This window comes from Chenopodium album, chromosome 25 (genome assembly GCF_948465745.1).
Source record: "Chenopodium album chromosome 25, dcCheAlbu1.1, whole genome shotgun sequence".
Taxonomy (NCBI): domain Eukaryota; kingdom Viridiplantae; phylum Streptophyta; class Magnoliopsida; order Caryophyllales; family Amaranthaceae; genus Chenopodium; species Chenopodium album.
Window position 1 is genome coordinate 4,998,386 of NC_137858.1, and position 14,745 is coordinate 5,013,130.

A 14,745-nucleotide genomic window follows, 5' to 3' on the forward strand; every position below is an offset into this window, starting at 1 on the left:
CACCTACGTAACTCCAACTCAAAATATAAATAAAAAAAAAAGACAGACTGCAATTAATTCGTCTCTAATTAATTAACTTGACATAAACAACTCGTTTGCCTAGTCTAAGCCCACCTTATACTTTATGCAAAACCCAACCCAGAAGAAAGAAATACTACAAATATATTATTCGTATTCGCCTCAAATTAATTAACCTTAACTAAGGGTTCGTTTGGCATCGCTGTGGTTTTCTGTTTTTTGGTAATTTGTTTTTTAAAAGTATATTATATATGTCACATAATGAATCAAAAATTATATAGACTTATTAAAATCATGATAATTTTCAAAACTGACACCAGAAAAGTGGAAACACCTTTTCCTTGTTTCCTGTTTTTGGTTTTTAATTTTCAAAAATACAGGTGAAAACCAAAAATGATGTCAAACAAGCCCTAAACAACTCGTTTGCCTAGTCCAAGTACTATATACTAAAATTTTTTATGTCTTAATTTTATTTTCATTTTATAGTTTATCAAAAAAAAAATTATATTATGTTGGATAAAGTTTTTAAAAATTATATTTTCATTGTAGATATTAAATAACTAATTATATTCATATTTTTATGTGAAAAAATGAACAAATTATATTGTCATTAAAATAACTTGACGCCCTTCTCTCTCTCTAAAAAGCTCTCTTCTCTCTCCTAATTGAAAACCCACCCCTCCCGTAAACCTAGAAGGCTCGCCGGAGTTCCGGCGCCGCGGCCGTACTCCGGCGAGCCTCCTCCTCTTTTTCTCTTCTTCTTGTCCTTTCTTATCCCTTTTCCCCTCCTCCTTCGAGGGTTCTCGTTAGTTAATTGCCTTTTCGCTCCCGCGAGCTATCTCGGACTGCTGCTATCGCCGGAGTTCGGGCGCGGCTCTGGGAATCTGTCGAGCCTCCTTCTCAATTTAATTCCTCTAGTTTGAAGGTGTTTGTGTGAGCTATCCCTGTTAAAGAAGTTTTGAGGTGAGTAATTCCGAACGCCGACTCCGCCACCTTCCCCGCCTTAGCGTGCGTGGAAGGATATCATTTTAATTAAAGGGTCTCTCCGCCGGCGAAACAAGGCCTAAGGACTAAGCCTAACGCCGCCGTCATAAAGGTCATCGGTAAGTTTGACCGTAACGGAAACGGTAAAGTTAGGGTTAGGGTTTCGTGGGTCCTTGCGCAGGAGGGCTAGGCCTAACGCCGCCGTCAAGAGAAGTTCGTGACGGAAACGGTGAAGTTAGGGCTAGGGTTTCGAGGTCCCTTGTGTTCGTGGTTTCGGGTTTTCGGATTGGACGGTGCTCTCCTTTGGGTTGTTCTCTTTCCTAAGTATGTCTTTTGTTGGTAATTGTCAGAGTTTAGTTTGTTTTATGGTATTCTTTAGCCTCCTTTGGTTGTTTCCCGGGCTATTGAGTTGTTTTGGCTATAGTAATTTGGATGTTGCAGAGGGAGTTAGGATCCTTTGTTAAGGATTCTGTTGTGGTGAGAGTGCGTGGTAAGAGAGTTTACAGGTGTGGTTGTTGGGGATTTGAACAAGAAATTGGCCTTGGCTAAGGTGAAGTGTGTATGTTGTTGGAGTGGTATTGGTTTGGTTTCTTTTCCCTCGGTTGTAATGATTCTTAGGATCATTACTCTTGAAACTTATTATCTGAAACAGGCGCCCAAACTTTGTTTTGGGGTTTCTCGAGCCTCAACGTTGTCAAAGCTTTCTTGCCAACAAGGAAAGCTATTGATTGGGAGGTCACTAGTTCAAGTGACCCGTTTGATGACCTTACTTGATGATGTATCATGTATGGATCCCACCAGGTAATTAAGGATAAGCTAGCCATGGTCAATTAGCTTCGAATCTCTCTGTTGCTCTCTTTATGGTGTGTAGTATGTTTTTGCTCCTTAACCTGCAAGGAGTCCCTAATCTGCGACCTATCCGGCCAATTCAAGTTTAATTTCGTTTTTAATGTCAAAAATTGTTGTAAAGGCTTAAGTGTTAAAAGCCAGGCTTTAAGTTTTATCTCTTGTTCTGTATTTTGTAAACTCCGATTTTATAAATACATTTGCTCTTGTCAAAAAATTAAAAAAAAAAATAAAAAAAATAACTTGATAGTCATATTTCAAACGATCACGGCAAAAATACCCCTTAACAAATATTCTAATATATACGAACTATATTTACAAATAACTAATTTTTGACAATAGTACAACATATAATAAAAACGCACAAGTTTAATTATATTACCAAATTTGGGCCGGTTTCATTTAAGATGCCTGAGCCAGCAGAAGCGAAGTTGACACCATAAAGGATTGAATCCCCTTGAGTTTGAGTATTAGCAAAAGAAGGAATCAAAGGAAGCTTAAGATGATCACCAATTAAATCAGCAATATTCTTCCCATTTGAGAATCTTCCTGTTGGACCAATATTAAAATCAATACCATATGGTAAAAAATTGGCTTTGAACGTGTCACCATCAAAGTTGTTATTGTTTCCATTGTCTACTAATGAGCTACCAAAGATGAACATTCCCTTAAAACCGCCTCCGTTTCTAGGCTTGTTATTTGCACTGCAAAAACTAGCAAGTGCAAACAAGCAAAGGGAGACGATGATACGTTTTAATAAGTGGTTACTTAAATTTATAGCCATTTTTTAAGTGTTTGTATATTTTGATGAAATGAAAGGGGTTAGGGATATATCATATATGTAGCCAATGTAGGATGAGTGATCGATAAATCTTTGAAAGTTCACGTTTTAAATGATTCACTATTAAGATTTTAAATGCTTAATTTTGAAATAGTAAAACTTTTATTGATTAGCTTTGTAGTACAAAACTTGATTATTCCATTAATTAGCTTGTGCTATAAACATAAATGAAATACCTTGTACTATAAATTGAATTAATTAACTGGTATTTCAACACGTTAAGTATACTTTAATATTTTTAGTACTAGGTATCTTCTTTTTGAAACACATACGTAGTAAAATAGATTTGAGGTGAGTGCGAGGATGACGAGCGTGTTCTCACCTTTTTTTTTTATTTTTTGTGAAAGACTATTTAAATTAGTTTCGATCCAATATAATGTTGAAGTAGTAAATCTAAAATATTATTCTTAAGACCTATATTTGTTGTTCCACTTACTTTGACTTGGTTCAAACAATATACACGTAAATTAAAGTTAGTTTTTTCAAAAATTATATGACTAATTATTTATCTAATTATATGTTTGTAAAATTGTAGGAAAATTGATAATATAAAATTAGACATTAGGAAAATTGATATTATACAATTACATTTGTTATTTGTATAATAGTAAAATAATCCAATCAAAACCACTATATAGTGAAAAAGAAAGTATAACATTAAACATGGAAGGAGTACTAATATTTTCTTCTAAGCAGAACCGTAGAAATTAAATACTACGTAGAATTAAAATAGAATAAAAAGTATACCAAGTATTGGTTTTGGCACATCTTTATGTGAGAACAAAGAACATTGAAAATTGTGGTCTCTAAATAATGGATATGTCAAAATCATTTTCCTCCATGTGATGATTCTGATCACATGGTTCAACAACCACATGTAAATTTTAATATAGCTTATAAATACACGGATGGTTTTAAATTAGATATTAAATGTTATGTTAAGGATGTGACCTTGCATAAAAGACTAAAAGAGTGATTAAACTCAAAACTAATTAACACCAACTTGGTTTCAAAATAAAAAATAAAAAATAAAAAACTAAAACCAACCTAACACTTTTTTCAGTTTTTTGCCTTTATTTTCGTTATTAGAGTAAAAAAAAAATCTACTTAGTGCAATCAATCACACAATCGCAAAACACCTTGTAAAATGACGCGTATGTCACCTCTTATAAGCAGAGCGTTAATTTAATCAACTTTATTATTCATCTATCTATCAATCCATAAATCTAATTATAAACATGAATAGTATTGTTGATACAACTTTATTAATGTTACCCTAAAATAGCAGCAATTTTACCCCTACAAAGAATCCCAAAATCACACCTTGAAGATTCTTTTCTGGTATTATTATTCATCCACCCAGAAATAAACTGCAGTTTCACAATTAATCATCATTGGAGTATTATTTACATCTTTCCCCCACAAATTCAATTCGCAGATTAGGAGAGAGAAAATCACTGAGATTCCCAGAAAAATAAAGGTTCGTTACTTTCTTTCTTCGATCTCAATTTTTATTTTTAATTTGAATATTTCATCTTCTTCAATTTGTACTTTTATTTGTAGTAGTATTAATTACTTCAATCAATGCAATGTTGCGAATTCCCTTTATTTATTTCTTTGTGATTAGTACTTTTTTCATCATGATTGAATAATTTATGCATTGATTACAATACCCCAGATCTGATTATTATCCTGCTTTTCGTTTTATTGTGATATTATTATCGCTGATTTCTTGCAATTTTTGAGTCGCATTCTTGTTTTTATCTTCAATTTGAATATTATTTTTGTTGATTTGTGATAAATTCTTCGAATAGGAGAGTTATATGTTCATTGTTGAATTGTTTCAATTGATACTGAATTCATGTTTCCCCAAATTTTAAAAATTGATTGATAATTAGGGTTTCAGGGCATGAAATTTCCGATGGAATTGATGGTGTGTGAATTTATGAGAAAATTAGTTTGTTTGGGTACTTTAAGTTACTGCTTTATTCTGACAAATTATTGTTAGAAATCAGCATTCCTATTAAGAGTCAGTCAATCACATGGAAAAGTCAATAAATTTCATGTTGTAGTATGGATAGATTTAGAGGTTAGACAGTGTAATTGGAACTTTGGAGCTTGTTTCTAAAAATGGAGTCTTAAATGGTTGGGGAAGGGTAGACTATTGACTTTTTCGCCTGGTAGATATTAAAAATTCGTATTTTGTTGTGTCGAAAAGTAGCTGTGTTCCTTGCTGCAATAATCATCTTGTTCCATCAGTTAAGTTACAATAAAGCCCTATTTATCGATCAATCGTTGCATGATCTTGGACCATTGTCCATTGCTCCTCTTTTTTCCCAATAGAATGGTTTCTAAAGATTTTTATTGAGGAGTGAGATTAATGCCCCTGGACCATGCATAAACTTACAACAATGCCCTATTTAACGATCAATCGTTGCATGATCTTGGACCATTGCTCTTTTTCTTCCACAATAGAATGGTTGTTAAATATTTTATAGGGTAGCGAGGAGTGAGATTAATGGCCCTGGACCATGCATAGTTTCTACTATCAAGGGGCATTTAGGAGAGGTGATTGAACTAGGGCCAGTTTCCTGGAAACTAGATACGTACACCAGTTTAGCAACCTTCACTTCCTTTTAAAGCTGTGTGCTTAACTGCTTATGGCCGAATGGGTCAAAATTTTGATCTTCATGCATTGCTTTCTCTGTTGAAGATCTGTTTTTTTTTCTTACCAGCTTCGAAAACTGGAGTGCTCTTTCTACAGTCCTAATAGAGACCCCGGATATATATATTTGGTTACAATTATGAAATTTGTTTGTCACAGCTCATCTTAGTTTTTTTTTTTGCTGCTAATGATGACTTAATTGCTCTGCCAGTGACCAACTTTATTTGGATATTTTAAGCCTTTTGCATTGCTTGATATTTGGTATGATCATTAGCAACACAAAATATGCCAAAATTTTCATCCTTGCATTTCTGAGATAGTAGATTACTTGTTACCTGCTGTTCATACAGTTGTGAAATTCCAGAACTAGTTTGTTTAGCTGGCTTCTTGGGCTGGTACATTTGCCTAGCAGCAAGATGTTTATGCTGATATATATAATGTTCTTTTTCTGCAGGTTAATTACATTTTGGTTAGAGACTGAATATGAGTCTCGCCTGTCTAGTGTGCCACAGTGTAGAAAGCCCGTCACATTCATTCAGAAGTTACTCTGTGTCTAGTTCAGACAATGATGGAAGATGTTCGGCAATGGCTAACTGCTTGAGTCGGAAGCTTGCAATTCCTCCACCTAGAGGAAACCCAGTCACATCATCGTCTAAAGTGACTCCACAGCCAGATCTATCAAATCGGGGTGATATTTCAGGTCCTCCACGCCTAGTTAGAAGTCGTGCTGTCAGAAGGGACCAAGTCAGAAACTGGAATTTCGAGGTTATTGAGCTAGAGCAGTAGTTTAGCTAATATGACCAAGAGAATAGACTGCTTCTCTGGGTATTGTTTAGATATAGTTAGATTCCTCGGTCTTTCATCCTTCTTTCTCTCCCACTGTCAACATTATTTTCCCACTAGCTTCTTTATGTAATTGAATTTCGTTAGAGTAATGTCTTTTTCTTGTCAGGATGACTGAATTATGTCATTGTGTCCAATTTCATACATGAAAATCTTGTGCATATTAATAATAGTCAAGTATTCAGCTCCGTATTATGTTTAAACTGCAGTCACAAAGGTTCAAGATAATTACTACCTCCGTTACATATTATTTGCAACGATTTGACATAAAGTAGAGAGGGAAAATGTCTAATCGTTGCAAATAATATGTAACGGAGGTAGTATGTGCAATAATTTGTAAACAAAATGTATACAATAAGCTGCAATGTGTAAATGAACAATCACAAGTTTTATGGTGTTACATTCCATAATATTGATATCAATACTCTTTTCTGGTCAGTTTCTTCTCTAAAAGATATTACATTACTTCTTATTATCGTATCAATAAATATCAAACAAGCTATTAGTCAATTTCAAGTATATATGTATAATACGAAATGATCTCAAAGTCAATTGAAGTTGAGCAATAATATTAATCAAATATCCTTAGTTCCCCATGTAAAGAGGGTTAGACTTGCACAATTTATCCATACAGTATAATTTTAACAACCAATCCTTAGTTGGCGGCAAAAAAAAGAAAAAAAAAAAAGACAAAAAAAAGACAAAACACAACAACAACTAATCCTTAATCAATTACTCTGGAAGTAACAACATACAAAGAGAGCACAACGAATCAGATTTGGTGTTTGTATGTTACCCATTGCACTTCTTAGTAACACCATTATAGTTCAAATCATTATTAAGTCACCAAGATAAAATAAAACGTATGGAAATTTCTAAAAATCACGTCAATTGTTTGTTATTCAAATGTTAACAGCTAATAACGAGAGAGATTCAAGTATTCAACACCTCATTCCTCAACTTACATGGTTTTTTTTTTTTTTTGAAAAGTCCTTAACCTACATACTCCATATAAAGATGTCTAAAATTTTTATTTTGAATACAAGTATAATACACGAAATCAGAGCGATTTAGGAGGTGTCGGGAGCTGGTGTTGAATTTCAAGGAACACTACGGATTAATACCGGGATCATATAATATTGTGTGGACCCATATATGACCATTATCCAGCAACGTAAAGGCCCCGTGAGAGCTTATAGCAAATACAAGAGGCATGTACGAAAACGGATAAAATGACCATTTAAAGGCAAATTGGATGGTTCCACCCAACCAACTAAACTTTCGGAGGGTATTAGGGACTATGGTAAATATCTTGGCAATCTTTATTTTCCAGGCGAAAAAAGGTCGCCACCGGGCCCCAAAACCTCAAAATTTCCATAAAAAGCGTGGATTATAACCTTTAATTTTTTAATTTACCTTTTTTCGCCCGGAAATAAAATTGCCAAGATGTCTACCATGGTCCCTAATACCCTCCAAGAGTCCAATTGGGTCAGTGGAACCATCCAATATGCCCTTAAACGGTCATTTAAACCGTTCACAACTTAAAGTGATTTCGTAAATTCAAGCCTACCAGGACGTTTATGACAACATATAATGATCATATGTAGTTTCAAATGGAATTATATGACCCCGAGATGTATCCCTTAGGGTTTCAAGACTTTTCGCCACCGGGCCCCGAAACCTCAAAATTTCCAAAAAAATGTGGATTATATATAACCTTTAATTTTTTGACCCTCTTTCGCCCGTAACTAAAAATTGCCAAGATGTTTACCATGGTCCCAAATACCCTCCGGGAGTCCAATTGGGTCGGTGGAACCATCCAATATGCCCTTAAACGGTCATTTTACCCGTTCACAACTTGAAGTGATTTCGAAAACTCAAGCTACCACGGACATTTATGACAACATATAATGATTATATATGGTTTCAAACGACATTATATGACCCCGAGATGTATCCCTTAGGGTTTCAAAGCTTTTCGCCACCGTGCCCTGAAACCTCAAAATTTCTCAAAAAGCGTGGATTATAGTCTTCAATTTTGTAATTTTTTGACCTTTTTTCGCCCGTAAATAAAAATTGCCGAGATGTTAACCATTGTCCGTAATACCCTCCTAGAGTCCAATTGGGTCGGTGGAACCATCCTATATGCCCTTAAACGGTCATTTTACCCGTTCGCAACTTGCACCGATTTTGTAAACTCAAGCCTACCACGGACGTTTATGACAATATATAATGATCATATATGGTTTCAAATGGCATTATGTGACCCCATTATGTATCCTTTAGGGTCTCAAGGCTTTTCTCCACAAGCCCCTAAACCTCAAAATTTCCTTAAAAAAGCATGGATTATAGCCTTCAATTTTGTAATTTTTTTGACCTTTTTTCGCCCGTTAGTAAACGTTACCAAGATGTTTACCATGGTCCCTATTAGCCTCTAGGATTCCAATTGGGTCGGTGGAACCATACAATATGTCCTTAAACGGTCATTTTACCCATTCACAACTTGTACTGATTTCGTAAACTTAAGCCTACCACGGACGTTTATGACAAAATATGATGATCATATATGGTTTCAAACCACATTATATGGCCCCGAGATGTACCCTTAGGGGTCTCAAAGCTTTTCTCCACCGGGCCCCCGAAACCTCAAAAATTCATCAAAACGGGTGGATTATAGCCTTCAATTTTGTAATTTTTTAACCTTTTTTCGCCCGGAAATAAAAATTGCCAAGATGTTTAGCATGGTCCCAAATATCCTCCGGGAGTCGGTGGAACCATCCAAGATGTTTAGCATGGCTCTTAAACGGTCATTTTACCCGTTCACAACTTGAAGTGATTTCGTAAACTCAAGTCTACCACGGACGTTTATGACAACATATATTGATCATATATGATTTCAAACGGCATTATATGACACCTAGATATATCTCCTAGGGTCTCAACACTTTTTGCCACCGGGCACGGAAACCTCAAAATTTCCTCAAAAAGTGTGGATTATAGGTAGAATCCAACATCGGTTCTTCTTCAAAAAAAAAAAAAAAAAAAAAATCCAACATCGATTGTAGAAAATGAATAAAGGAAAACAAGCCCATGCATTCATTAATAGGAACCCAAAAATTAAAGCTAGTACATTCTAAATAAATCTTGTAAAATCATCCTTCATCATCAAGCCTAAAGTTTCTGAACTTACAAATTTTCACACTCACTCGACTTAGCAAAGAATAATACTCTGTACTTCTATAGCAGAAACCCAGAATCCATGGCTACTTGATCATTCAAACAGTGCTACACAAAAATGGCGTTGAAGAACAACACTCCATTATCATCTTTCCCATGTTCAATTCCTTCTCTTCTCCTCTCTTTCTCTCTCCTTTGTACCCTTTTTTTCATCTTCTTCAATCGACCCACTTCCATTTCCAATGACCCCACTTCGATCTCTCAATTTTCCCAGAAAAATTCCATCAAAGTTTTCGTTTTTAACCTACCCAGATCCCTAAATTATGGACTATTGGAGAAATACTGGGCTTTACCCCCTGATTCTCGGATTCCCAGTGACCCGGATCACGAACCCGGCCCGAATCGGAAACCCGGAAACCTCGAGTACCCAGAAAATCCATTGATTAAACAGTATAGTGCTGAGTATTGGTTATTGGGTGATCTTATGACACCTCAGAATTTGCGAAGTGGGTCTTTTGCAAATAGGGTTTTTGATGCGAAAGAGGCGGATGTGATTTTTGTGCCATTTTTTGCAACTTTGAGTGCTGAAATTCAGCTCAGTTTGGATAGAAGTGTTTTCAGGAAGAAATCTGGGAATGAAGATTATCAGAGGCAAAGAGAAGTTCTGAATCTTGTTAAAAATTCTGAGGCTTGGAAATTATCTGGTGGCCGTGATCATGTTTTTGTTTTGACAGGTATAATTTTTTATACTCTTGTTAATTAAATGTAATTAGCTTTCTGAATTTGTGAAAATTGCATGATTTTGTTAAGATTGTATGGCATTGGTTGCAACTGAAAACTTGATTTTTTTACCACATTGATATGATTCAATATAATGTAGAAATATTAGAACCAATGATGTTACATGTTTTAAGCGTCTATGGAGTTATAATTAAGTGTCTGTAATGTGCATCTCGTTCCGGAGGTGTAATTATGCACTATCTGTTATAAGAGAGATGATATGTGTTGTAGATGTTGTTGGATGGTAGTTGTATCTTGTATCAACTGGACTCAAAGAGTGTGTTGTGTATATTCATTATAGCAGTCCTAGGCGAGCCGTACCGTTCGTATAGCTATGAGATTTGGTACTCTATAAATGACTGTAAGTCATTGCCCTGAGCTGTAGGGTGTGAATATAGTTGTTGCCTTGTTGGTTTAGAGTAAAATTTCAGTGTCCAAAAACAGACTGGGTTTTTACCTGAAACATTTCACCCTTCATGAAGGTTTCACATAGCCGTCAAGAAACCATGGTCTTTGGCTTAGCAGCTTAGCTATTTGATCTGTGTAGTCCTTCTACTGCCCAAAGGTAGCTAAAAAGTGGTACTCAAATTAAATTTTCACAAATATAAAGTATTATAGAAGGGAAAGCTATAATGAGGTTACATGCTGACTGCTGAGTACTGCCGGGTTGAGGGTTTGACTGGCCTTTTGTCTGAGCTGCTCACTTATAATTTGGAGAAGTGGTGGTTTCCTAATTGTTAGCGTAAGCAAAAGCTGTATGGTCTTACTTACCAAAGTACCTTCATTTGGACAAAAAGACATCCTTTTTTATTCCATGACCCTGCAACATTCAGTCCCTGGTTCTACAAACTTGGCTCTTTCATTCTGGAAAGAAGGGAATTCTATGTGTCAGATTTTTTTCTTTTTGGGTTGAGTTTTTGATTGTGCAAATATGCAAATATTTCTATTGCTAGATATTACCTTTCAAAACTATATGGTATTTATTTCATTGTGTTTCTTGGCCAAAGAGGCTCTCTAAATTAGATAATTTAAAAAAAAAAAAAAAAAAAAAAAAAAAAACATCCAGGAACTTATTGGAAAAATTGTATGCTCTCCATTGAGAAATAGTTATTATTGTTCGGTATAGGCATTATTTGATGTAAAAATCTCAATAAGAACAACATGATTGAAGTGTGGAGGACTGGGGAACACAGTTATGTTTATAAGTAATCGTGGCTGAAAATCACATTTCTATATTTTGTGGTAATAGTGAGCTATGAGAGAGATTCAAGTCAAGATTAGATATTTAGTAATGTCCAAATAGCCAATGTTAGATCTCAAATGAGTGAAATGACTGTGTTGTGTATCACTTACATTTGGTGCCACAAAGGATTATGGTCGTCTGTTTGAGGTTAATTAGACTAGTGGACACTTCCATGTGAACTTTTCTCGAAGTTTTCATTGTTTACATGAAGCAATTATTCTTTTTGGTAGCTAATGTTGGGCTTAGTGTAATTAGTGTCATGCTAGCCAATTAGGTTTTTGCTGGTGTTTTCCTTGGGAAGGAATAGTTTCGAGGCCCATCAAGATATTCTGGTGATCTGGTCTAATGGCACCTAGGATACAAGGGTTTATTATCCCACCTTGTTCATTTCTTGACCCTTGCTTAGATTATCAATTTTCATCAAGTGTTTACTACACTTTACTGTGCTCTCAAACTCTCACTAGCTATGAGGGTCATTTCTTTCTAGAAATGTTCTGTCTTTGGGAAGATCATGCAGCCTGCAGGCATGACTTAGCCAGCACAATAAGTCCTTTCAGGTCTCTTCTACATTGTAAGTATCTGCAATGTCCACCTTGGATTGTTATTTGAACTTGATTTAATTCCCTCTAATTTTCCTTGAAATAATTTGCCAGTCTTATGTATAAGCTTATTATGTGTGATACATCTATTTGCCTGAGAAGTACCGGATTTGATGTAGTTCATTGCTGTTATTATTGGCATAGCCCTTAATATGCCTTCAGCATGGCTCTTTGAGTCTTTGTTGCAAAAATAATTTGGAAGTCGGGTGGATTTTTCTATTCTCTCTCTTTTTAGATCTTCCCTTAGTACTTTAAAATAATTTTTCATGCATGATTTGTGGTTTTGTACTTGGGTTCATAATGGTCAATTGCTCAGTCCTATTTTTGTTCCTGATAGCCAATTATGATCTTTTTTACATTGTTACTGTATAAAAACAATAGCATAGAAGTAGTGCTGTACTGCTGTGTGCTTTAGCAGCTTATGGTTTAGTGTCTGGATTCTCAGGTTGTTTTAAACCTTGAAGCATTATTTGGCAGACCCTGTTGCAATGTGGCATGTTAGAGATGAGATTGCCCCAGCCATACTTCTTGTTGTAGACTTTGGTGGGTGGTATAGACTTGATGGAAAGTCATCCGGTGGCAACTCAACGGAAAGGATTCAACATACACAAGTTTCCTTGCTGAAGGATGTGATTGTTCCATACACCCATCTGCTCCCTGTATTGCGCTTATCAGAAGACCAACCACGGCATACCCTTCTTTACTTTAAAGGAGCAAAACATAGGCACAGGGTCAGTATTATATTCATTGTTTATTAATTATTTATTTATTGGATCTATTTTTTGTTCCGTTGTGTCAACATGATGTGGTTGGAATATTTTTTCAAATGCCCAAAATATCTCATCAGGTTTTATACTTATTGGGGGGAAAGGCATTAAGGACATAATCATTGGGTATTGAGATCTTTGACAATTTGCAGACTATCCACCATTTTTCTCAAAAATTGAAATATTTTCCCATTCAGAAGACTTAGAAAATGTTTCTCCTTAATGTCCTGTAATTTTGCTTTCAAATGACAACATAGAGGAAGATATGTTCCACCCAACCAAATGCCAATAATCATTAGAGAACATTCTCTGACCTGAAGCAAAATCTTGTATGCAGGGAGGTGTAGTTCGAGAGAGATTATGGGACTTGCTAGTAAATGAACCTGGGGTAGTTATGGAGGAAGGTTTCCCCAATGCCACTGGTAAAGAGCAATCGATTAAAGGGATGAGAACCTCCGAGTTTTGTTTACATCCTGCTGGAGATACACCAACATCATGCCGCCTTTTTGACGCCATTCAAAGTTTATGTATTCCTGTCATAGTCAGTGACAGAATTGAATTGCCATTTGAAGGGATGATTGATTATTCAGAATTTTCAGTTTTTGTGTCTGTAAATGATGCACTGCAATCAAAATGGCTTGTATCTCATCTTCAAAGCATTTCTAAAAAGCAAAGAGAAAAATTTCGCAGAAACATGGCTCTAGTTCAGCCAATGTTCGTGTATGATAATGGCCATCCTGGCGGTATTGGTCCAATTTTACCAAATGGTGCAGTAAATCAAATTTGGAAAAAGGTTTACCAAAAGGTGCCAATGGTAAAGGAAGCTATAGTTCGAGATAGAAGAAAATCACCTGGTGTTTCAATTCCACTTCGCTGCCAATGTATCTGATGTTATATGTAAACCCTTTTGTGGCTTTATCTTAAATTCCCTCATACATATTGTTTTGACTAATGTAATGAGAATTGTTTGATGTCAATTGCAATCAAAGGAATTTCTCCCAAATCCTGTTTTTCCTAAGTCTTCTAATGTTATGAAGAACTGTTACTACATTTGGTACACTTATTATTGACATGTAAAAAATGCATTGATTTTCAAACAATTAATGATGCGCGAATGGTGTAGTAAGCTGATTTTTTCATCTCAAGATTGCAAATACAGGGGATGTTTCTGTAGCAGAAAGGGGTGGCAGATACCCCTTCTTTTACTAGGAAACAAAACAAATAGAACACTTACTACAAATCCAACGACCAAAGGAACAGTGTTGGTCACTTTTCTTGGAATTGCAGGGTAATAACATTGCTGAACATCATTGTGTAGCGCAGCAAAAGTCAAAAATGCAATAACCGACAGCAGTGTATGGAAGAGATCTGACCATCTCAGCTTGTAATCAGATGGAACGAGGGGTTTCTTCCGGCCTCCGTTGAAGGTCCATATTCCTCTGATGGTTGCTACACCATAATATAGCCTCCCATTTGCAGCTCTGAAGCTATCAGTTATGGAGAAGAAGATGCAGGACACAGAACTAAGTGCCCAGAAACTGCCCATGAGCCATCTGTCTAGAGTACTGCACTTGCCGTCATTTGTCAGGAGGGGAGTGAAGATAGTGTAAGCTAAAATCGTAATACTGGGCAGAAGAACATTGAGCCGAGCAGTGCCGCTAAGGATGGCATTGAGAATATACATGCAATGCCGTTCATCTATGCCATCATCCAAGTAATTAGAATTATCAGATTCATCAGCTGCAAGTAGAGCAGCATTGATTGATTCATCCATTTTTGTGGGGATGGAACGGTAGTTTTTTTGTATGTATTGCAGAGGCATAAGTCATCCATTTAAAGACTTCGAGTTTTTTTTTTGTTTGAGCATTCTTTGCTTTCTGCTCAATCCAGATATAGCAAGAATCTCATTGTCTTAGAAATAAATTATACCTTTCCCTTATTTACAGAATAGGCAAGAACCTTTTTGGTCGCACAATAGGCAA

At 35.7% G+C, this 14,745-nt stretch overlaps 3 protein-coding genes and 1 pseudogene across 3 annotated transcripts; 2 read left to right on the forward strand and 2 right to left on the reverse strand.

Moving 5' to 3' along the window:
- Window positions 1-2,221: 2,221 nt before the first annotated feature.
- Window positions 2,222-2,632, reverse strand: LOC145613068 (GDSL esterase/lipase At5g08460 pseudogene; annotated as a pseudogene).
- Window positions 2,633-5,837: 3,205 nt separating this feature from the next.
- LOC145613069 (uncharacterized) lies at window positions 5,838-6,140 on the forward strand. The gene has a single exon (XM_081668126.1). It carries the CDS (start codon window positions 5,838-5,840, stop codon window positions 6,138-6,140), a length of 303 nt encoding a protein of 100 aa, XP_081524252.1.
- A 3,176-nt stretch (window positions 6,141-9,316) lies between these two features.
- LOC145614781 (putative arabinosyltransferase ARAD1) lies at window positions 9,317-13,781 on the forward strand. The gene is made up of 3 exons (XM_081669842.1): window positions 9,317-10,108; window positions 12,474-12,727; window positions 13,101-13,781. Exons 1-3 carry the CDS (start codon window positions 9,493-9,495, stop codon window positions 13,650-13,652), a joined length of 1,422 nt encoding a protein of 473 aa, XP_081525968.1. The 5' UTR covers window positions 9,317-9,492; the 3' UTR covers window positions 13,653-13,781.
- Window positions 13,774-14,550, reverse strand: LOC145614782 (protein DMP2-like). Its single transcript, XM_081669843.1, has one exon. It carries the CDS (start codon window positions 14,535-14,537, stop codon window positions 13,905-13,907), a length of 633 nt encoding a protein of 210 aa, XP_081525969.1. The 5' UTR covers window positions 14,538-14,550; the 3' UTR covers window positions 13,774-13,904.
- Window positions 14,551-14,745: the final 195 nt, after the last annotated feature.

Bases quoted from the DNA above. Each gene is read 5' to 3' on its own strand.
- LOC145613069 (XM_081668126.1), top strand. From the start codon at position 5,838: ATGAGTCTCGCCTGTCTAGTGTGCCACAGTGTAGAAAGCCCGTCACAT.
- LOC145614782 (XM_081669843.1), bottom strand. From the start codon at position 14,537: ATGGATGAATCAATCAATGCTGCTCTACTTGCAGCTGATGAATCTGAT.
- LOC145614781 (XM_081669842.1), top strand. From the start codon at position 9,493: ATGGCGTTGAAGAACAACACTCCATTATCATCTTTCCCATGTTCAATT. The intron at 10,109-12,473 runs GTATAATTTTTT...ATTATTTGGCAG, and splicing joins TCATGTTTTTGTTTTGACAG to ACCCTGTTGCAATGTGGCAT. The intron at 12,728-13,100 runs GTCAGTATTATA...TCTTGTATGCAG, and splicing joins GAGCAAAACATAGGCACAGG to GGAGGTGTAGTTCGAGAGAG.